Consider the following 22,823-nt stretch of genomic DNA (forward strand, 5'->3'; position numbering starts at 1 on the left):
GTCAGGGGCTGCCCTGCAGAGGAAATGACCAGCTGTGAAATGTAAAAGAACAATTCCTTCCACATGTTCCTTTGCTCCCAGAGCAGGCAGGAGTTGTCAGCTAGCATCACTTTGGAACCAGGCAGGCCTCTGCATCGTAGTCCTGTCAAAACTAATTTACAATTAAAGACCTGCATGACTGTTTAAAGCTTTTTGAATTCCAGCAGTTTTCAGAAATGACTTTGAGATTGAAGTGGATCAAACAAAAAACCATTCTTGTAATGAGCTGTGAAGGATAGTGAAGAACCTCACAAAATAAGCCAAAGATTAAAACAAATTATAATAATGTTTTAAAAGAAATCTGTTAATGGTACAAATACTCACTACACCTCCAATTAACGTTTGTGTGAAATTTTCCCAGTTAGGCCAGGTGGGTGCAGTGGCTCATGCCTGTAATCCCAGCACTTTGGGGGGCCGAGGCGGGTGGATCAAGAGGTCAAGAGATTGACACCATCTTGGCCAACATGGTAAAACCCTGTCTCTACTGAAAATACAAAAATTAGCTGGACGTGGTGGTGTGTGCCTGTAGTCCCAGCTACTCGGAGGCTGAGGCAGGAGAATCACTTGAACCCGGGAGGCAGAGGTTGCAATGAGTTGAGATCACGCCACTGCACTCCAGCGTAGCAACGGAGTAAGACTCCGTCTCAAAAACAAAAAAAATTTTCCCAGCTAAGCCCCAATTTAGGAAGTTTAATGTTGCAGCTATTGGAAGTCATATTCAGTTTGCAAATGAAGTTACAAGGTTACAACTTCATGGCCAAGAAGGAGGGAAGGGGAGGGGAGGGGAGGAGGGAGGGAAGGAGGGGGAAGGGAGGGAGGGAGTATGGAAGAAAGGAAGGAAGGAAGGAAGGATTTACCTTGAGCAATGGAAGCTTTAAAAAAGATTTAAATTGCTTTAAAATATTTTGAGCATTTCTGTGAATTAAAATATTTTGATGCATTTCCATATCTTAAATAAAGGCATTTAAAAATTGCAGGTAATTAGCTTTTTATGCAGATTAATCACTTTGAAACATACTGTGGTTCCCCAAGGCTCAATTTTACACTGAGATAAAGGACTTAGATCCACCTATGCTACTTGAAAATCAAGACATTCAAGAGAAAAAATGCCACAGTTAAAGTCTAAAAATTGCCTCAACATTTCACTAAATGGCAATTCTGTAATGTCAATTTCACATTCTTAAAAGCTTGGATATATTTTATAGAAGTACTCATTCCTTAAGAGCTATCTGAAAATAATTAGAGATACACACGATAGAGAATTATTTGAGACAGCTTCTCCACAAACTCAGCTCCAGCTGTCAAAAGCAAAGTCATATGTGCTGTTTTCAAATGCCAGATTAATGATTCTTCCATAGAAACAGGGAAACAATTGACTGGCAAATTATTAACTGAAAATATGTATCTCTGGTTTGGGATAATTAATCGTGTCTGAGAACAATTTGCTTCCCTTATCTTACACATGTGGGAATGGTGGCCTCAGCCCTTCAGGGAACATGATATGGAGACTTGGCTAAAACTGACCACAGATACAGAACCATTCAAAGTCACACAGTAGGTCTCTTACTGTCTGAGCATACCAGCTAAGCTCTGCTGTCCAATTTGTCTATGGCTTCCTGTTCCTGAGCTTCAGTATGGAGAGACTTCAGCTACTTCCATGTGTGCCTCTATGGCTCCCACTGCAACTATAATTAATTTGTCATCTTTTCATTCTTCCTCTACCTTATGGCTTACAGATATACTGGCTTATGTCTATCATATCTATAACAGTATATATTAGGCAGAGCCCTGTCGCCAGGTCACCAAATAAGTCACTGACATTGAACCACTGGTATATAGCCAGTTGATTTTTGACAAAACTGCAAAGGCAATTCAACAATAAATGAAGAGTGTTTTCAACAAATGTTGTTGGAACAATTAGACATTCATATGTGAAAATAAATTAAAAACCTTCAACCTTAACTTCACCCTTTACTCAAAAACTAACTCCAAATGAATCATTGGATTAAATGTAGAGTGCAAAACTATAGAACTTTCCAAATAAAACGTAAGAGAAAATCTTGTGAACTGGAGTGTAGGCAAAGGGTTCAAAGACATGACCTCAAAAGTACAATCCATTTAAAAAATTATGAATTGAACTTCATCAAAATTCAAAACATTTGCTATGTGAAAGACAATATTAAGAAAATAAAAAGATAAACTTCAGACAGAAAGCATTTGCAAAAAAGTATCTGTATCCAGAATGGATAAGAACTCTCAAAATTCAACAATGAAAAACAAATAAATAAACCATTCAATTAAAATAATGGGCATAAGACTTGAACCGATACTTTACTAAAGAGGATATATGGCAAATAAGTACATTAGTCATTAAAGAAATCTAAATTGAAATCATGAGATGCCACTACACACAAATTAGGACTTTTAAAAGACTGACAATACTAAGTGCTGATAAGGATGCAGAGCAACTGAAACTCCCATCTGCTGGTGAAAATGTAAAATGATACAGTCACTTTGTAAAACAGGCAGTTTCTAAAAAGTTAAATATACACATACAATACAATCCAGCAATCACACTCGTAGGTATCTATTCTGAATAAGTAAATACGATATTCACACAAAAACTTGCCTATGCGCATGTATAGCAACTCTTCATAATTGCCAAAAATTGAAGCAATGTAAATGTCCTTGAGTTAAGGAACAGATAAACTGTGGTACATCCATATAAAGGGGTACCACTCAACAATGACGGGGTACGAACTGTTGATATGCACAATTACTTGTATGACTCTCAGTGGTACTATGTTGAGTGAAAGAAGCCAATCTCAACCAGTATGCATACAGGTTGCATACTGTATGACAATTTAAAAAGTCAAAACTGTAATGACAACTATGCCAATTTTGAAGACAAAACTACGGTGATGACAAACAGATCAGTGAGTGCCAGGGATTAGGATGGGTGGAGGGAAGGAGGTGCCTGTAAAACACAGCACACAGGAGTTTTTTTTGAAGGGTTGAGAAGTGGCAATGAAGAAATGTTTCTTTATTCTTACTGTGGTGGTGATTATGCAAATCTGTATTTGTACACAGAACTGAATACTCTTTAAAAAAGTCAATTTTACTGTATTTTAATTTAAAAAATGCAATAAATAAACTGCCTACTTGACTGCTTTCCATAGAAAAGAGTTCTGATCCTACTTGGTATTCAGAGCTACATTCATTTATTCATTCTGCAAATGTTTACTGAGAAGCTATGATTTGGGACATCATAGATTTATGTATCTTGTAGACTCTGGGATACATAAATAAGCAAAACAAAGACTACTGTCCTGCAATTGTAATCTCTCTAAGAATAATTTTTTAAGACTTAAACCAGTAAGTGGAAGTGGGAATAAATAGATAGAGCTGGTGCCTTCAGAAGCAGCTCTAGGCAACTGTCTTTTCATTTTTATCCTGGTAATCTGAAGCAAAGTGAGGTTCACAGACCAGTGCCATATGCATCACATGGGACCTACAGAATTAATGCCCACCTCAAACTTGATGAATTAGAATTTTCCATTTAGCAAGATCTCTGGGTGATTTCTACGCACATCAGGTCTGATTAGTGCTGCAACAGTTTATCTTACTGATGTAACCACTCTCTTCCTTCTTGAGACTTAAATCTCCCTGGCCTCCACAATGTCTGACCTCCTAGTTCTGCTTTTTCAGAGTGTTCTTTTGCAATTTCCTGCATCTTTTCTTTTACCTGTCCCTTCAATTAAGAATGTCCTACTCTTAGGTCTACTCTTTTCTTCCTTGGTAAACTCATTCATTCCTGTGGCTTTAGCCTGAATATTAGGATGGCACCCATATGTTACTTCTGAGCTTTAAATTCATCTTTTCAACTCCAAGCAAGTCATTGTCTTCTTAATTTCCCCTAACATCTTAAATTCAGTTTGTCCAAAAGTAACTGCTTAACTTTTATCTGATACCTGCTTCTTTGGGTTTCTTATCTCCAATAAGGGCAACGCTATTTTCCTGGAAACCTGGGATACAAATAGTCTTGCCTACTAGCTTCACATCTTTGCTTATGACACAGCTCTTCACTTTCCAAGTCCTGTTAATGCAATTTTATCATGTCTCTAGAGTGCATCCCACAGCAGTGTTCTACCTCAGGTCCTTACCATCTCTTCTCCAAGCTAATGTAACGTCCTTCTTACTGGATTTTGTGCCCTAAAATGATCCTTGCCCAAATCCATCCCAATTTGTATACTGGAACCCAGTGGTTCCTTATAGTTCCTCAAATACATCTTATGCTATGTGACTTCTTAACTTAGCTGGTGGTTTTCCCTTTACCCCCAGATAATTCCCGACTATGCTTGCCTTTTGAACTCTAAACTATCCTTCTAGCCCCAGAACAAGATTGTGAAACTAACACATATGTCCCCAGATCACATCAGTACAGGATTAAAAACGGGGTTATATTAAAAGTTCAGACCAATTTCAATTGACTTCAAAGCCCACTCATTTATTTCCAGGAGTCCACCTGCATGCTCACATGAGCCCATGAACCACTAATTTCCATCCATATATGCTTCCCTGCAGTGGCTCCGTAACACCCTGAGTTACAACGTTGCTACACACAGAACACAGTAGAGCCGTTCCCTCTTATTCATGGTGGATAAGTTCCAGGATCCCCATTGGATATCTGAAACTGCACATAGTACCAAACTCTGTCTATACTAAACTTTTTCCTATCCACACATACCCATGATAAAGTTTAATTTATAAATTAGTCACAGTAAGAAATTAACAACCATAACTAATAATAAAATACAACAATTTTAACAATATGTTGTAATAAAAGTTATGTGAATATGGTCTCTCTCTTTCTCAAAATATCTTATTGTACTATACTATTTTTGGACCACAGTTGACCACAGGTAACTGAAACTTCGGAAATCGAAACCTTGGGTAAGGGAAGACCACTGTATTTGTATATAGCACGCCTAACTGTCTCAGAGGAGAGTATATACTATAATATACAGTTCTGTGTCGGACAGAATTTCAATGAAATGGTTCTCTTTTAGCAGTTTGGGGAGTGTTTCCAAGCACTCCTCCCTCTCCCTGGGAATTCCACTGTGAGATGACTGGGCTAAAGAACAACGTGATTCCTGGACATCATACATTTCCCACAATCACCCCTCTCACCTAACAACTGAATCTCTATTTAGCCAACTGCATCTACTTCAATTCTTTTCCAAGTGTGAATTCTCTCTGAGAAGGCTTGCAGGCCCCTTATGTAAATAGAGTGCTGGTGGGCCTTCTCGTCATCTCTTGGATATGTGGACACTTGCATATCTCACGGTGGAGCAGGCTTGGGCTCAAGTAAGCCCTTGAAGGCCAAGGACTGGGTGTTGCTTTGACTTATAATTCTATAGCTTTTGGTAGCATGATTCGTTCTCGTGGTTGCACAACAAAATTCTGAATTGAATTCAGCATCACGAAACAGATATAGATCCTGCCAGAGAACATTGCTCATGCAATGTAGGCACATTCAAAACAAAATTATCAAGTGTGTGAAATATTTGCCTAGACTGACTCCTAAAAAGTAAAACAACCTAAAAGATGGCGATAATCCAAAAGTTATATCATGAGTCTCTTCTTCTGGCCTTTCATAAGTGTTTTCTGGCCTCTGACATCCACCTATTTGCAAGGCTGACCACCACTTAAAACATCAACCATAGGATTAAGTCTGGAATCCTGCAGTATGTGTATGTGAGTGCACATGTGTGTGCTTGTGTGTGCGCACACATATGTGCCTGCAAATGAGCACTAAAGTCACTTTTTCATGATCCTAGGACAGTAGTTGACTCAACAGATTACATATGGAGCCTATCAATGTGGACAGCTTGTGAAAGATCATAAACACATTTTTCATAAAGAAACGTTGCAGCCATAAACACACCACGTGGTCACCCCTTCCCTAAGCTTCACTCCTTTAATTGTAAATAGCCAGAAAGTCATCAAGCCAGAGTTTAATAAACTTTTAATTTGAAATGAATTACCACATGTTGTGTTTGTTTACCCATTATTAAATCTCTTAGCAACATATCAGTGGCAGAAACAGCATACTGTATCACAGCCCTGATATATTAGAAAACAAACCCATGGGGGATATCAACTGCTAATAACATGCTTCCAAGAAAAATAAATAAATATAAGCAATAGTAAAGGCATGTATTTGAAGAGATTTTTGTGTTCCGTTTTTCTATAAATTTGTTTAGAATAAGAGCAGAAGATGCCTCTGCAGTCTTTGAATATGAGGCTTGAATAAGTCTCCACGCTCAGAGCAGAGCAAATGATTAATCTTTTTTTTTCTAAAGCATTTTCCTAAACAGAAAACATTCTTCCTCTCGTGATATACAGTATTCTCGGATTGAACATGCTGGTATTCATGTTTTCTAGAGTGCTACCTGTCCTCCTTTTAGGGGAACTAGGGGCAGCATTCTAGAAGTCAAGTTTATAGCTCAGTGCAGTAGGTGTGGAAAATATAGCCTACATTACCCTGAGGAAAAACTAGAAAGCAAAAATGGTCTAGGAGTAATTGGCTGTCATCTTCTGCTCAGTATCCTAACACTAGGTTAAAACGTCAATAACACTGACAGTTTATTAGTTAAATCAAACTCACTTTCCCAAAAGTTAAAAATTCTAAAGTAAGAATATTTAGCTCCATATTTCATCCAAAAACACTGGGAAAGAAAAAGAAAAAAAAAACCTGCTTTGCAAATACATGTATTTTACAGTGTCTCATGTGGCGGCTTTACAGTTGACTTTTGAACTTGATATTTAAGCAAAAAAAAAAAATCTGGTTTTCTAGGGTTTTATCTAATGAAATCATAATCATTCCTTTTGTATTTTGTGAATTATTAATTTTATCTTAGGAAGATTATCTTCAACCATCAGCAAGGGCTTCGTCCTTTCCTTCCCTTTCTGTGCCTTAGATTCCCACGTTACACAGATGATATGCTAATGTTAAAGTAATTTGTTTTCACAGAACAAGGGCATCACAGGCCCTCAGGTTGGAAGGCCTGACTAATCTAATTCCACATACAGGAATGGTATAAAAGTGATTCTCCTGCAGAGACAACTGAATGAGAATTACCCACAGTGTCCACGAACATCCTCCACATAACTGCCCCACAAAGGAATTCGGAATGAGGCTAAATCTGACAGTGGCTGGTCTGTGCTTTGGGAACCCATCCCCCCTTTTTTTGAGACAGAGTCTCACTTTGTCACCCCAACTGGAGTGCAGTGATGTCATCTCAGCTCACTGCAGCCTCGACTTCCTGGGTTCAGGCAATCCTCCTGAATCAGCCCAAGTAGCTGGGACTACAGGCATGCACCACCAAACCTGGTAAATTTTTGTATTTTTTGTAGAGATGGGGTTTTGCCATGTTGCCCAGGCTGGTCTTGAACTCCTGGGCTCAAGTGATCTGCCCATCTTGGCCTCCCAAGGGGCCCCTTTTATGACACTCTCTGCTCTTTTTCAGACTTCCAGGGCCTTAGGCTTATTTTATGCTCCACCTCTTAGCTTCCTTTTATCCACACTAAGTAGACTGACACACTCATTGATACCTACCTTGGATATTTGTATTTAAAATTTAAAAACTAAAGCCTTGAACCTATTAAATTTCAACATAAAAAATGCTTAAGGCCAGGCGCAGTGGCTCACGCCTGTAATCCCAGCAATTTGGGAGGCCGAGGCGGGCGGATCACCTGGGGTCAGGAGTTCAAGACCAGCCTGACCAACATGGAGAAACCCCATCTGTACTAAAAATACAAAATTAGCTGGGTATGGTGGTGCACACCTGTAATCCCAGCTACTCAGGAGGCTGAGGCAGGAGAATCGCTTAAACCCAGGAGCTGGAGGTTGCAGTGAGCCGAGATTGCGCCATTGCACTCCAGCCGAGGCAACAAGAGCAAAACTCTGTCTCAAAAAAATAAAAAATAAATGCTTAAAGCCAGCTTCAAGTTGTGTACTTTGAGGACCACTAGCTCCACACTTTACCCACCAAAACCAGACCATGTTGTCAGTTATTTCTTACCTTCTCTGGCCGCAAATCCTAGTTCTAACATGTGAGAAACAATACATTTTGGTCAAGTTGCTTTATAACCGTGATGCTTGTTACATAGCTTCAGCATATATCTGATTTCTAATTTATCTTTAGAAATATTTGTTTAAAGCCAGTGACATAATTTGATATATATGAATTCTGTGTATAAAATTTCAACATATCTCCAGGTAGGCATCACTCTATAAACTGATATTTAGTTGTCTGGAGGTTGAGGTGGTGGTATCTCAGTTGTGATATGGTATTGGCTTACTCACTAGAAAGCAGGTCAGGTGTGAATACGGAAGCCCAGGCCTCATAGTAGACCTGCCCTTAGGAAAGCAGGGGTTACCAATACTTGAGCCTGGCAGAGAGTTGTACTTGGTCCAAGAAGGCATAATCTCTAAGGGACTTGGAGAACCCTAGTAACAACTTGAGAAATATTTATCGCCCTCTGTGAAGCTGATAGGCAGAAGAAGACAGGAAGACAGATGCCACCTGGGAGGTAGAATCGTGTAGGCATTGTGTCTGGCCATTATGACTCCATGTAGGGATCCGTCATTCTTCTCCTGAAACATTGCCGTTTCCCTGATCTGTGTTCTCAATTCAACACGCCTATCCCTCTACACATTCCTTCTGGTTAAACTCAACCACTTGGCCAGGTGCGGTGGCTCATGCCTGTAATCCCAGCATTTTGGGAGGCCGAGGCGGGCAGATCACGAGGTCAGGAGATCGAGACCATCCTGGCTAACATGGTGAAACCCCGTCTCTAATAAAAATACAAAAACAAAATTAGCTGGGTGTGGTGGTGGGCGCCTGTAGTCCCAGCTACTTGGGAGGCTGAGGCAGGAGAATGGCGTGAATCCAGGAGGCGAAGCTTGCAGTGAGCAGAGATCACGCCAATAGACTCCAGCCAGGCGACAGAGCAAGACTCCGTCTCAAAAAAAAAAAACAAAACAAAAACAACAACAAAAATACTCAACCACTTAGCAGTTTCAGCTATAGTCTCTGTGTTCACATGGGCCTAATGAACATGTACTCCCTCCCCCTTCTCCATCTCCCTCCTGAGCTTCACAACCATTTCCCAATGATCTCTTGAACTTTTTTTTTCTTTTTTTTTTTGAGATGGAGTCTCACTCTATCACCCAGGCTGCAGTGCAGTGGTGCAATCTCAGCTCACTGCAACCTCCACCTCCCGGGTTCAAGTGATTCTCATGCCTCAGTCTCCTGAGTAGCTGGGATTACAGTCACCTGCCACCACGCCTGGCTCATTTTTTTGTATTTTTAGTAGAGATGGGGTTTCATCATATTGCCCAGGCTGGTCTGAAATTCCTGAGCTCAAGTGATCCACCAGCCTCGGCCTCCCAAAGTGATGGAATTACAGGTGTGAGTCACCACACCCAGCCCCCTTCACCATTTTTATTTGGATATAATATAGAAATATCAAACCCTGTAGATCCAAAATCAAGCTCCTGGTTTTCGTCTACTCTTATTCCTCTTCCTGTGATTCCTATTATCTGCTGGTTGACATCCGTATCTATTGTGTTCAAAGTTTAGGAATCAACTTTTGTTATTCTCCACCAGCCATATTCAATCAATCAACAACATCATTTTTATGGCCATTCTATTGCACCTCTTTAACACTTTATGAATGTTCGTTCTCTTCTCTAACTTTATTATCTCTGCCCTAATTGAGGCCCTCATCTTTTGCTTGGACTACTCTAAGCTTTTCTGACCTGTTCTGGTTTTAGACATGCTCTGCTCAAATACATCCTCCTAAAATGTATCAGAGTGATCTATCTAAAGTTGAAATGGAAATACATAACGCCCCTTTATAACGGCTACCCACTTAACACTGATTTCTGATCTGCCACAAGAGACATAAAAAGGCAGTGGAAAAATGGTAAAGAAAAGGTATTACTACCCTAGAATCTTACACATGGCTAAATGATCTATCAAAAGTGAGGGAAAATAATAAAGACTCTTTCAGATATACAGTGACTAAGAGAGATCCAAACTCTAAACGAATTACTAGAGACTTATTTCAGCAAGAAGAAGAATGGAGCCAGAGTGAAGACATGCTACCTTAAAAATACAACGAAGGACCAATGTGTCATTAAATTAATTTTCTATTAAGAGTAAAAAATATTAACTGTTGTGTTTAATAAAAAAGTGGAACTGAAACCATAGCCGACAACAGCAATAGGAAGAGGAGGTGTTTTCAATGGGCAAGGCATGCTAAAAGTCCTTGCCACATCCAGGAAAAGAATGGAAATAAGGACTGAGCTTAGAATTTTAGAGATGTTTTATAGTTAAATATGTAAGTGAGAAATGGAGGATAACATTTAAAGTAATGGATAAAATCTGTAGATTATACAGACAGAAGGGAATAAGCAAATTAATTTTTTTAAAAAGTAAAGAAATAGGATGGTAAATTTAAAGTACAAAATTAGATGCCATCAACAAGTACAAATATAACAATAATAAGAGTAATTTCCAAAACTTTAAACTTACCTATTTAAATGGCACATGTTATCTACTTGTCTTTTCCTCTATTTTTAATTAGTATATGTGAGTCTTACATATTTTGGAAGTACATGTATATTTTAATACCTCTCTACAATGGCTAATGATCAAATTGGGGTACTAAGGATATCCATCAACTCAACCATTTATCTTTTCTCTGTGTTATGAATATTACAAATCTGATATTCTAGCTATTTTGAAAGATACAATAAATTATTGTTAACTATAATTTTCCTGCTGTACTATCAAATACTAATATTTATTCCTTCTATCTAAAACTGTATTTTTGTACCCCTTAACTTGTCTTGAATAGAAAATAAAATCCAGATTTATGCTACTAACTGATACATGCCCAAACTGTACTACAGATAAATTTACAATTTAAAAATAAGGTGTGGCATAATAATGTGTGCCATGAAAATACTAAAAAATAATAATTCAGGTGGGTAGTATTCATATCAGATGAAATAGAACATAAATTCAAAAGTATTAATAGACAAACAGAAGTAGAAAAGAATTATAACATCCTCCAAACTATAACAATTATAAACTTGTATGCACTTAACAGATTTAAAATATATAAAGCATTATCTGACAAAATTACAGGAAGGAATGGATAGATCCATTCATAATTTTCTCTAATCTACAATGTGTAGATTTTCTATGATCTAATAAAAGTTAAGATACATAAAAAAGTTAAGAGGATAAATACATAGAAAATAAACAATCAGTGGAGAACTTGAATGAAGGTAAAAGTCAGTTGTATACTGAAAAAAATAAATGAAAAGATTAAAAGCAAGACTAATAAGGAAAAAAATGATGGCTAGTATTAATAATCAACATTAGGAATGACAAGAAAAATATATAATATAATGATAGAGTTAGTGGTATTTCAAAATTATAGTAATAGTTTTGTGTATTTTCTTACAGATACATAAAAGTATCGACTAATACACAAAAAACATCGGTTTCCTTTGGAGTGAAGAACTAGGTTGATGGGGAGCAGCAGGGGAAGGCAGGTTTTCTTTTGAACAATGTGGATATATCACCTACTCAATAAAACTTTAACAAAATGAAATATATTTAAAATTTAAAAGATAATGTACTACAACCAAGTTAACCCAATTAGTTTTTAATGAATTAAACATAGAATGATGAAATAATAAGTAACAATCAAAAATTGAACCAGAAAATAAATGTCCCCTACCACTCACCTAAAAACAACAACAACAACAACAACAAAGCCCCAGAACTCTTACAGCCCATGAGGCAAAAAAATGGCCCAAAGAAAAAGTGGATAAAGTATAGGAACAGGCAATTCCCACAAGATAATACCCAAATGGTCAACAGAAATACAGATAGTTTCAAAAATGCTCTAATATATTGTATCCAGAAAAATCCTAGTTAAAATAAAGAGATATTATTTCATGGCAATTGAATTGGCAAAACTAATCTGACATTAACAAGGGTTGATAGAATGTGGGCCAAAGCAACTCTCTTACACAACAGTTAGGAGGGTAAATTGACATACTACTAGGGGTGGCAGTGTCACTAGTCTCTACATTTAGAAAGTGTGTGCATGTGATTCAGCCATTCCTTTTGGGGTTATGTAGACTCTAGTGAAATTCACACCCATGTGCACAAGCAGAGCATGTCCAAGACTGGTCATTGTGGCTTTGTTTGCAGTAGAGTATAACTAGGAACAACAACAATAACAAACACAAATAAATTTTGTTATAATCATGCAGAGGAATTCAATATAACAACAAAATTAGTAAATTAGAAATAGATGATAGACAGATATAGTTAGATAAATATCAAAGACAACATTGAGAGAAAATAAAAGTTACAGAAGCAGATGTGAAGTATGATATATTTATACAAAGTTTAAAAACATAGAAAAGATATACAATGTTAGTGATTCCATATACATGTAGAAAATGTTTTAAAATATACATGGAAATGATCAATAACAAATCTGAGAAGGCTGGGAATGGAATTAGGGAGCAGTTCACAGAGAGCATTAATCACGGGTAAATGTTATTTTTTGAAAGAAAAGATGGGAAGTAATACAGCAAAATAGTAAAAATCAGCAAAGCTGGGTACTGGGTACTGGTGTTATGTTATTTTCTGTATAAGATGTTTAAAATATTTAATAATTTCAAAAATAAAAGTAAATTACTTATTACAAGGCTTCTTATCAGTTGTAGCATTAGTACGATGCTGGTAGTACTATTACATGCTACCGTTATTATAATTAATACCAATCCATCAACTGCTATTTTAACTGATATGAATATTTACTGCTAGAGGATACACTCTGTGAAAGAAGCTTGTGAATCTTTTGGTAAATGCAACAATCCTTTTATAAGAAGGATAATAATCTCTAATAGCATATATATTCTGTAAGTTGGAATTTTTGTAGATTGAATATTTCCAAAAACTTTATTTGCTTATTTATTGCCTGATTAAACCAGTCTTTGAAAACAAAGGCCAATAAAATAAATTATATTAATTGACAACATTTTTCTGAAAATATTTTATCTTTCATAGCCAGTTTTTGGTTACCAGTCTTGTGAGCATGCAAGAAAATTTGAAATCTAAAAATAAGAACCAACAGAAGTCAAATTATGCCCCCTTAACAACAACAACAACAAAACTTTCAAAGCAATAAGGTCATGGAGAAAGACTTGTTTCAATGATGTTATTTTATATTTACAAATGTAATAGACAATGTGATATAAAAACTAATATTCTAACATATTTTAAAAGAATGATAGTTTCTTATATTCATAATATAATTTATGTAACACAACTTGGAATACTAGCAATAGAATGCTGGGAAAAATATAAGTCAACCAACCCTGAGAAGAGTGTACTGCGGATTTAACTTCTGCCTCATCCATTGGTGCACAAGGATTCTTCTGTGTTTCTTTCCCTGAAAGGCCAGCTGTATTATCCACTCCTGATTCTTCTTTCTCTCCTTTAGCCATTAGACAAACTGGAAATTCAGGGGAAAGTCGAGTATAGCTTTCATGATTTTTTTGACCATCAAAATGCAAAGGAAGTTTAATGACCTATTAGGAGATCAATCTGTTATCTAAATTGTTGAAACTATTACATAGTTTTCCTCTTAAAAAAAAGAGACAATTTGAAAAAGCTAAAATATCAATAATAAATTCAGTTTTCCAAACATTATATACTTTTGTTTGGTTGCATTACAAAGAATGCAGGTTTTTTGTATTAACAAATTACACAATTGCTTCAGATAGTGCTATTTGCTCTCTATATATTAGTTTCTTCTTTGTTTCAATTTATAATTTTTAAAATTTATTCTTCCATATAACACTATGTAACATTCATAGTAGGAGGAAATTAGCAAATATTCATTCACTATTTACTATCTCCAAGAAATATTATTTTAAGTTCAAAAGAAATGACAAGATGGTAGAATCTAGCAGTGAATGAGTGCTCATTATACAATTTTTTCAACTTTTCTCTATGTTTAAAATTTTAATAGTAAAAGTGCTTGGAGACAGTAATGACACAAGAAATGAAATATTCAGGAAAGTGAGGAATTGACAGACACAGTTTCCTGGGAAAGAGCGACAGGCTGTCTTTCTGGCATCATTTTCCCTGTTGCATCCTTACACACATGCTGTGGCGGGCCTCAGAGCTGTTGGCCAACCTCCTCTGGGATGCTCAGGGTTATTAGTCCGAGTACTATCCCTAATGACACCGTGAGAGAATACGTGAGGTCATGGCTAAGCCACATGCCCTGGCTCTGCCAGCCCCTCGTTGACAGTGGCTGTTTCTCCACACTGACTGATCCAGGAGACAAATGTTCAGGATTCACCTGGATTGACTTGTTTCCTTTTTGTCTTCTAACAAGGCATTGCAAAAAAACACTTTTCTCTTCCGTCATCTGCATTACCTCTCTTTTCTCTTCCCAATTCCAACTTATTCTTTTTCTGAGTAAATACAGCATTAACTTGTTCAAAAATGTTTGCATTTGAGAAAACTTACATTGGGGGGGTAGGAGCCAAGATGGCCGAATAGGAACAGCTCCGGTCTACAGCTACCAGCGTGAGCGAGGCAGAAGACGGGTGATTTCTGCATTTCCATCTGAGGTACCGGGTTCATCTCACTAGGGAGGGCCAGACAGTGGGCGCAGGTCAGTGGGTACGCACACCGTGCGCGAGCCGAAGCAGAGCGAGGCATTGCCTCACTTGGGAAGCACAAGGGGTCAGGGAGTTCCCTTTCCCAGTCAAGAAAGGGGTGACGGACGCACCTGGAAAATCGGGTTACTCCCACCGGAATACTGCGCTTTTCCGACGGGCTTAAAAAACGGCGCACCACGAGATTATATCCGGCACCTGGCTCGCAGGGTCCTACGCCCACGGAGTCTCGCTGATTGCTAGCACAGCAGTCTGAGATCAAACTGCAAGGCGGCAGTGAGGCTGGGGGAGGGGCGCCCGCCATTGCCCAGGCTTGCTTAGGTAAACAAAGCAGCCGGGAAGCTCGAACTGGGTGGAGCCCACCACAGCTCAAGGAGGCCTGCCTGCCTCTGTAGGCTCCACCTCTGGGGGCAGGGCACAGACAAACAAAAAGACAGCAGTAACTTCTGCAGACCTAAATGTCCCTGTCTGACAGCTTTGAAGAGAGCAGTGGTTCTCCCAGCACGCAGCTGGAGATCTGAGAACGGGCAGACTGCCTCCTCAAGTGGGTCCCTGACCCCTGACCCCCGAGCAGCCTAACTGGGAGGCACCCCCCAGCAGGGGCACACTGACACCTCACACGGCAGGGTATTCCAACAGACCTGCAGCTGAGGGTCCTGTCTGTTAGAAGGAAAACTAACAAACAGAAAGGACATCCACACCAAAAACCCATCTGTACATCACCATCATCAAAGACCAAAAGTAGATAAAACCACAAAGATGGGGAAAAAACAGAACAGAAAAACTGGAAACTCTAAAAAAGCAGACCGCCTCTCCTCCTCCAAAGGAACGCAGTTCCTCACCAGCAACGGAACAAAGCTAGCTGGAGAATGACTTTGACGAGCTGAGAGAAGAAGGCTTCAGACGATCAAATTACTCTGAGCTATGGGAGGACATTCAAACCAAAGGCAAAGAAGTTGAAAACTTTGAAAAAAATTTAGAAGAATGTATAACTAGAATAACCAATACAGAGAAGTGCTTAAAGGAGCTGATGGAGCTGAAAACCAAGGCTCGAGAACTACGTGAAGAATGCAGAAGCCTCAGGAGCCGAAGCGATCAACTGGAAGAAAGGGTATCAGCAATGGAAGATGAAATGAATGAAATGAAGCGAGAAGGGAAGTTTAGAGGAAAAAGAATAAAAAGAAATGAGCAAAGACTCCAAGAAATATGAGACTATGTGAAAAGACCAAATCTACGTCTGATTGGTGTAACTGAAAGTGATGGGGAGAATGGAACCAAGTTGGAAAACACGCTGCAGGATATTATCCAGGAGAACTTCCCCAATCTAGCAAGGCAGGCCAACGTTCAGATTCAGGAAATACAGAGAACGCCACAAAGATACTCCTCGAGAAGAGCAACTCCAAGACACATAATTGTCAGATTCACCAAAGTTGAAATGAAGGAAAAAATGTTAAGGGCAGCCAGAGAGAAAGGTCGGGTTACCCTCAAAGGGAAGCCCATCAGACTAACAGCAGATCTCTCAGCAGAAACCCTACAAGCCAGAAGAGAGTGGGGGCCAATATTCAACATTCTTAAAGAAAAGAATTTTCAACCCAGAATTTCATATCCAGCCAAACTAAGCTTCATAAGCGAAGGAGAAATAAAATACTTTACAGACAAGCAAATCCTGAGGAATTTTGTCACCACCAGGCCTGCCCTAAAAGAGCTCCTGAAGGAAGCGCTAAACATGGAAAGGAACAACCGGTACCAGCCGCTGCAAAATCATGCCAAAATGTAAAGACCATTGAGACTAGGAAGAAACTGCATCAACTAACGAGCAAAATAACCAGCTAACATCATAATGACAGGATCAAATTCACACATAACAATACTAACTTTAAATGTCAATGGACTAAATGCTCCAATTAAAAGACACAGACTGGCAAATTGGATAAAAAGTCAAGACCCATCAGTGTGCTGTATTCAGGAAACCCATCTCACGTGCAGAGACACACATAGGCTCAAAATAAAAGGATGGAAGAAGATCTACCAAGCAAATGGAAAACAAAAAAAGGCAGGGGTTGCAATCCTAGTCTCTGATAAAACAGACTTTAAACCAACAAAGATCAAAAGAGACAAAGAAGGCTATTACATAATGGTAAAGGGATCAATTCAACAAGAAGAGCTAACTGTCCTAAATATATATGCACCCAATACAGGAGCACCCAGATTCATAAAGCAAGTCCTGAGTGACCTACAAAGAGACTTAGACTCCCACACATTAATAATGGGAGACTTTAACACCCCACTGTCAACATTAGACAGATCAACGAGACAGAAAGTCAACAAGGATACCCAGGAATTGAACTCAGCTCTGTACCAAGCGGACCTAATAGACATCTACAGAACTCTCCACCCCAAATCAACAGAATACACATTTTTTTCAGCACCACACCACATCTATTCCAAAATTGGCCACATAGTTGGAAGTAAAGCTCTCCTCAGCAAATGTAAAAGAACAGAAATTATAACAAACTATCTCTCAGACCACAGTGCAATCAAACTAGAACTCAGGATTAAGAATCTCACTCAAAACTGCTCAACTACATGGAAACTGAACAACCTGCTCCTGAATGACTACTGGGTACATAACGAAATGAAGGCAGAAATAAAGATGTTCTTTGAAACCAATGAGAACAAAGACACAACATACCAGAATCTCTGGGACGCATTCAAAGCAGTGTGTAGAGGGAAATTTATAGCACTAAATGCCCACAAGAGAAAGCAGGAAAGATCCAAAATTGACACCCTAACATCACAATTAAAAGAACTAGAAAAGCAAGAGCAAACACTCTAGCAAGAGCTAGTGTTGGAAGTTCTGGCCAGGGCAATCAGGCAGGAGAAGGAAATAAAGGGTATTCAATTAGGAAAAGAGGAAGTCAAATTGTCCCTGTTTGCAGACGACATGATTGTATATCTAGAAAACCCCATTGTCTCAGCCCAAAACCTCCTTAAGCTGATAAGCAACTTCAGCAAAGTCTCAGGATACAAAATCAATGTACAAAAATCACAAGCATTCTTATACACCAACAACAGACAAACAGAGAGCCAAATCATGAGTGAACTCCCATTCACAATTGCTTCAAAGAGACTAAAATACCTAGGAATCCAACTTACAAGGGATGTGAAGGACCTCTTCAAGGAGAACTACAAACCACTGCTCAATGAAATAAAAGAGGATACAAACAAATGGAAGAACATTCCATGCTCATGGGTAGGAAGAATCAATATCCTGAAAATGGCCATACTGCCCAAGGTAATTTACAAATTCAATGCCATCCCCATGAAGCTACCAATGCCTTTCTTCACAGAATTGGAAAAAACTACTTTAAAGTTCATATGGAACCAAAAAAGAGCCTGCATCGCCAAGTCAATCCTAAGCCAAAAGAACAAAGCTGGAGGCATCACACTACCTGACTTCAAACTATACTACAAGGCTACAGTAACCAAAACAGCATGGTACTGGTACCAAAACAGAGATATATATCAATGGAACAGAACAGAGCCCTCAGAAATAACGCCGCATATCTACAACTATCTGATCTTTGACAAACCTGAGAAAAACAAGCAATGGGGAAAGAATTCCCTATTTAATAAATGGTGCTGGGAAAACTGGCTAGCCATATGTAGAAAGCTGAAACTGGATCCCTTCCTTACACCTTATACAAAAATCAATTCAAGATGGATTAAAGACTTAAACGTTAGACCTAAAACCAGAAAAACCCTAGAAGAAAACCTAGGCATTACCATTCAGGACATAGGCATGGGCAAGGACTTCATGTCTAAAACACCAAAAGCAATGGCAACAAAAGCCAAAATTGACAAATGGGATCTAATTAAACTAAAGAGCTTCTGCACAGCAAAAGAAACTACCATCAGAGTGAACAGGCAACCTACAGAATGGGAGAAAATTTTCGCAACCTACTCATCTGACAAAGGGCTAATATCCAGAATCTACAATGAACTCAAACAAATTTACAAGAAAAAAACAAACAACCCCATCAAAAAGTGGGCAAAGGACATGAACAGACACTTCTCAAAAGAAGACATTTATGCAGCCAAAAGACACATGAAAAAATGCTCATCATCACTGGCCATCAGAGAAATGCAAATCAAAACCACAATGAGATACCATCTCACACCAGTTAGAATGGCAATCATTAAAAAGTCAGGAAACAACAGGTGCTGGAGAGGATGTGGAGAAATAGGAACACTTTTACACTGTTGGTGGAACTGTAAATTAGTTCAACCATTGTGGAAGTCAGTGTGGCGATTCCTCAGGGATCTAGAACTGGAAATACCATTTGACCCAGCCATCCCAGTACTGGGTATATACCCAAAGGACTATAAATCCTGCTGCTATAAAGACACATGCACATGTATGTTTATTGCGGCATTATTCACGATAGCAAAGACTTGGAACCAACCCGAATGTCCAACAATGATAGACTGGATTAAGAAAATGTGGCACATATACACCATGGAATACTATGCAGCCATAAAAAATGATGAGTTCATGTCCTTTGTAGGGACAAGGATGAAATTGGAAATCATCATTCTCAGTAAACTATCGCAAGAACAAAAAACCAGACACCGCATATTCTCACTCATAGGTGGGAATTGAACAATGAGATCACATGGACACAGGAAGGGGAATATCACACTCCGGGGACTGTTGTGGGGTGGGGGGATGGGGGAGGGATAGCATTGGGAGATATACCTAATGCTAGATGACGAGTTAGTGTGTGCAGCGCACCAGCATGGCACATGTATACATATGTAACTAACCTGCACAATGTGCACATGTACCCTAAAACTTAAAGTATAATAAAAAAAAAAAAAAAGAAAACTTACATTGGACAAATCCACATATTTTAGAATTTCACATAAAAGGAAACTGAGTTTTCCAGAACAGAAGTTTTTTGTTTTTGTCTTCATGAGAGAGAAGGATCTACATGCCTACTTATTCTGCCTACAATCAGAAAATCATGCATCTTGCATGTTACTATTCTAATTAATAACACTCGCTTCCCCATGAAATTTTCAGAAGGAGAAAATTATTTTTATTGTCTATCAAATAAGAATGTTAGTGGACAATCACATCCATCTCTAATGGATAATGCCAGCTGGGCCCTGCAAAAAAATTATAGTATTCCTTATTTTTTCTCTACAAAGTATTTTTAATAGAAAGTCAGAAAAAAACGAGGCAAATTTTAGTAATATGTTCAAATTCAAGTAGATTTTGGTCGTCAAATTATTTTAATGCTGCTAAAAAATACCCACTTTTCTTGAGCTTGCAAGTTTTAAACACTACTTCTAATTTAACCTCAAATATAAACTGTCTTCATAATGAAAAACAGTACTTCGTAAATTATCTTTTATAAAACAAAGCTGTTTCTTACTTTCCATCCCATAATTTGTAGAACACTGAATTTTAGAAAACAGTTAGTGAAAAAGTCAGTTAATAATTATAGATGTCTTCCACATTAGCTAGACCAAGATTTACCCTTTTTTTTTTTCGAGCCAGAGTTTTGCTCTTGTTGCCCAAGCTGGAGGAGTGCAATGGCGCGATATTGGCTCACCACAACCTCCACCTCCCAGGTTCAAGCGATTCTCCTGCCTTAGCCTCCTGAGTAGCTGGGATTACAGGCACCTGCCACCACGCCCAGCTAATTATTGTATTTTTAGTAGAGACAAGGTTTCACCATGTTGGCCAGGCTGGTCTCGAACTTCTGACCTCAGGTGATCCACCCACCTCAGCCTCCCAAAGTGCTGAGATTACAGGCGTGAGCCACCGCACCCAGCGCAAACTTTACCTTCTTATGGCTATATTTATTTTGACTCTTGGTATGGCATTCAGGCCACCAATTTTTAAAACATTTTCTTATGGATTTTCTATAGTTATCTTCAACCTTTAGATAAATTTTCAATATTTTTTACATTCATTTATAATAGTCTTCCTCTTTAAGCTTATTTATATCAGCGTTTCTGATTCTTAGAAGTTTTCAAAAAGTTCTGATGCCTGACACCCCACCACAAAACAACTAAATTAAAGTATCTGAGACTAGAACCCAGGCAATAGTATTTCTAAAACTTCCCACAGAATTCTACTGTGCAATCAGATTTATCTTAGGATGGCACTATTTCCAGAATGAATAGGCAGGTACATATTCATATAAACGTTATTTTATTAATAGCATACCTACACTGCCCCAACACGATATTTCAGCAAAACATTATAATGGAATTAGATAAGAAGAAAAAATGCTAGGTAATTATACGCAAAGTAAATAGGAAACAGGGAGACTGTTACTGATTTTAAGGACGAAATTACATGTGCTTCCTGGGAACACCCAATTTAATAGTTCTATCAGTTTGGTAAGTAGATAGATAGGTAGACAGACAGACAGACAGATACATTACATAGATATAAAGAAAACTTCGAATATGAAGGGGAAGAAGAACAATTTATGACATTATATGACACAAACAACCTGGAAAAACATCATCGGGAAGAATAAATTTGGGTACAAAGAACGCACTACAAATGTGCTGGAATCCTTATCCTTTTTGCATCCCTAGAGGAGGCAATGCCCAACGCACAATAGAAGCTCAGTAAACATTTTTTTTTTTTTTTTTGAGATAGGGTCTTGCTCTGTTGCTCAGGCTGGAGTGCAGTGGCGCGATCTCAGCTCACTGCAACCTCCGCCTCCTGGGTTCAAGAGATTCTCCTGCCTCAGCCTTTCAAGTAGCTGAGATTACAGGTGCGCGCCACCAAGCCTGGCTAGTTTTTGTATTTTTTTAGTAGAGATGGGGTTTCACCATGTTGGCCAGGCTGGTCTTGAATTCCTAGCATCAAGTGATCCGCCTTGATAAGGAAACTTACCAGAGCTCCATCCTCATGTTGATGAGATGAAGCTGCACACTCCACCCCAGCAGTGACAGATTGTGAACTGAGACTTGGGTGGCAGCTCTGGTCCATTCACAACATAGAAGATTTTATTAAGTGATCTTTAAATTTCCCACTAATTCTATAATTTTATTCCTTGTTTCTAAATATCTATTTAATCTGCATTATCAGAAATCAGCATTAAGATGTAATAACTTTTACCATTCTATGCTACTTTACTTATTAAATTTTCCAATGGCATGAAAGGAAGCTGAAGGCTAGAAAGAAGCAGCTTTAGAAAACATTTTAATTCCTTGCCACTTAAAAACTCATATTGCAAACCTGAAAATAGAGATTGCACAGCCAGTGGTCCAAGTCCAGGCAAATCAAATCTTCAATTTTCCTAAAGTTACCGAGTTTCTGGTCATAATGTCCTCAGAGAAGGGGACACTTAAATTTTCCCTCCACTGTATCAAAGTTGTTATTACACAAAGGGAACACTGCCCAGCCCACAGCCCGGTCCAGGCAAGTGTATGTTCCATGAAGAAGAAAGAGTTCAAACAAGAAAGCCATGCCAGGGCTCACATTTTTCTTTTGAGGGAGCACCTATGAAAAACATTAAGAAAAGAGAAGATTGGGACACTTGTGGTTTTAGAAACACGTTACATTCAGTGATGCTTATAGACAATTTAGAATTAAGTAAAACGTTGGTCTATACTCCTGTGGTTTGCCCTTGAAAACTCACTATTGGATGTATTTACATAAACAATCTTTCCAGCCCCAGGTAATTGAGCAACCATGAAAATGTGACCTACACAAATTTGACCCTGCCGGTTAAAGATTCTGAACTTTATATGTTTTAGAAATCAAGTTTGCAACATGTTCACTCTCATAGCAGTCTGTGTTTTCATTCCTCTTTGATCGAGCTGGCACCTCTACTGTATAACTATTTCTATCTTCCATAATAGTCATTGTTTTGAACGCCTGCCATTCATTTTTGTGTCATTCACGTACCCAGCACAACTGCATTGCACAGAACAAATGCTTTTTAAAAAGTGG

The 22,823-nt window shown here is 38.4% G+C and overlaps 1 protein-coding gene across 1 annotated transcript in view; it reads right to left on the reverse strand.

Moving 5' to 3' along the window:
* LOC101131940 (uncharacterized) overlaps positions 1-22,823 on the reverse strand; it is a 167,225-nt gene that overhangs the window by 119,127 nt on the left and 25,275 nt on the right. The window contains 2 exon segments of the mRNA XM_063707283.1: positions 13,522-13,735; positions 22,107-22,370. Coding sequence (XP_063563353.1) covers positions 13,522-13,735; positions 22,107-22,370 — 478 coding nt within the window.

This window comes from Gorilla gorilla, chromosome 5 (assembly GCF_029281585.2).
Source record: "Gorilla gorilla gorilla isolate KB3781 chromosome 5, NHGRI_mGorGor1-v2.1_pri, whole genome shotgun sequence".
In the NCBI taxonomy this organism is placed as follows: domain Eukaryota; kingdom Metazoa; phylum Chordata; class Mammalia; order Primates; family Hominidae; genus Gorilla; species Gorilla gorilla.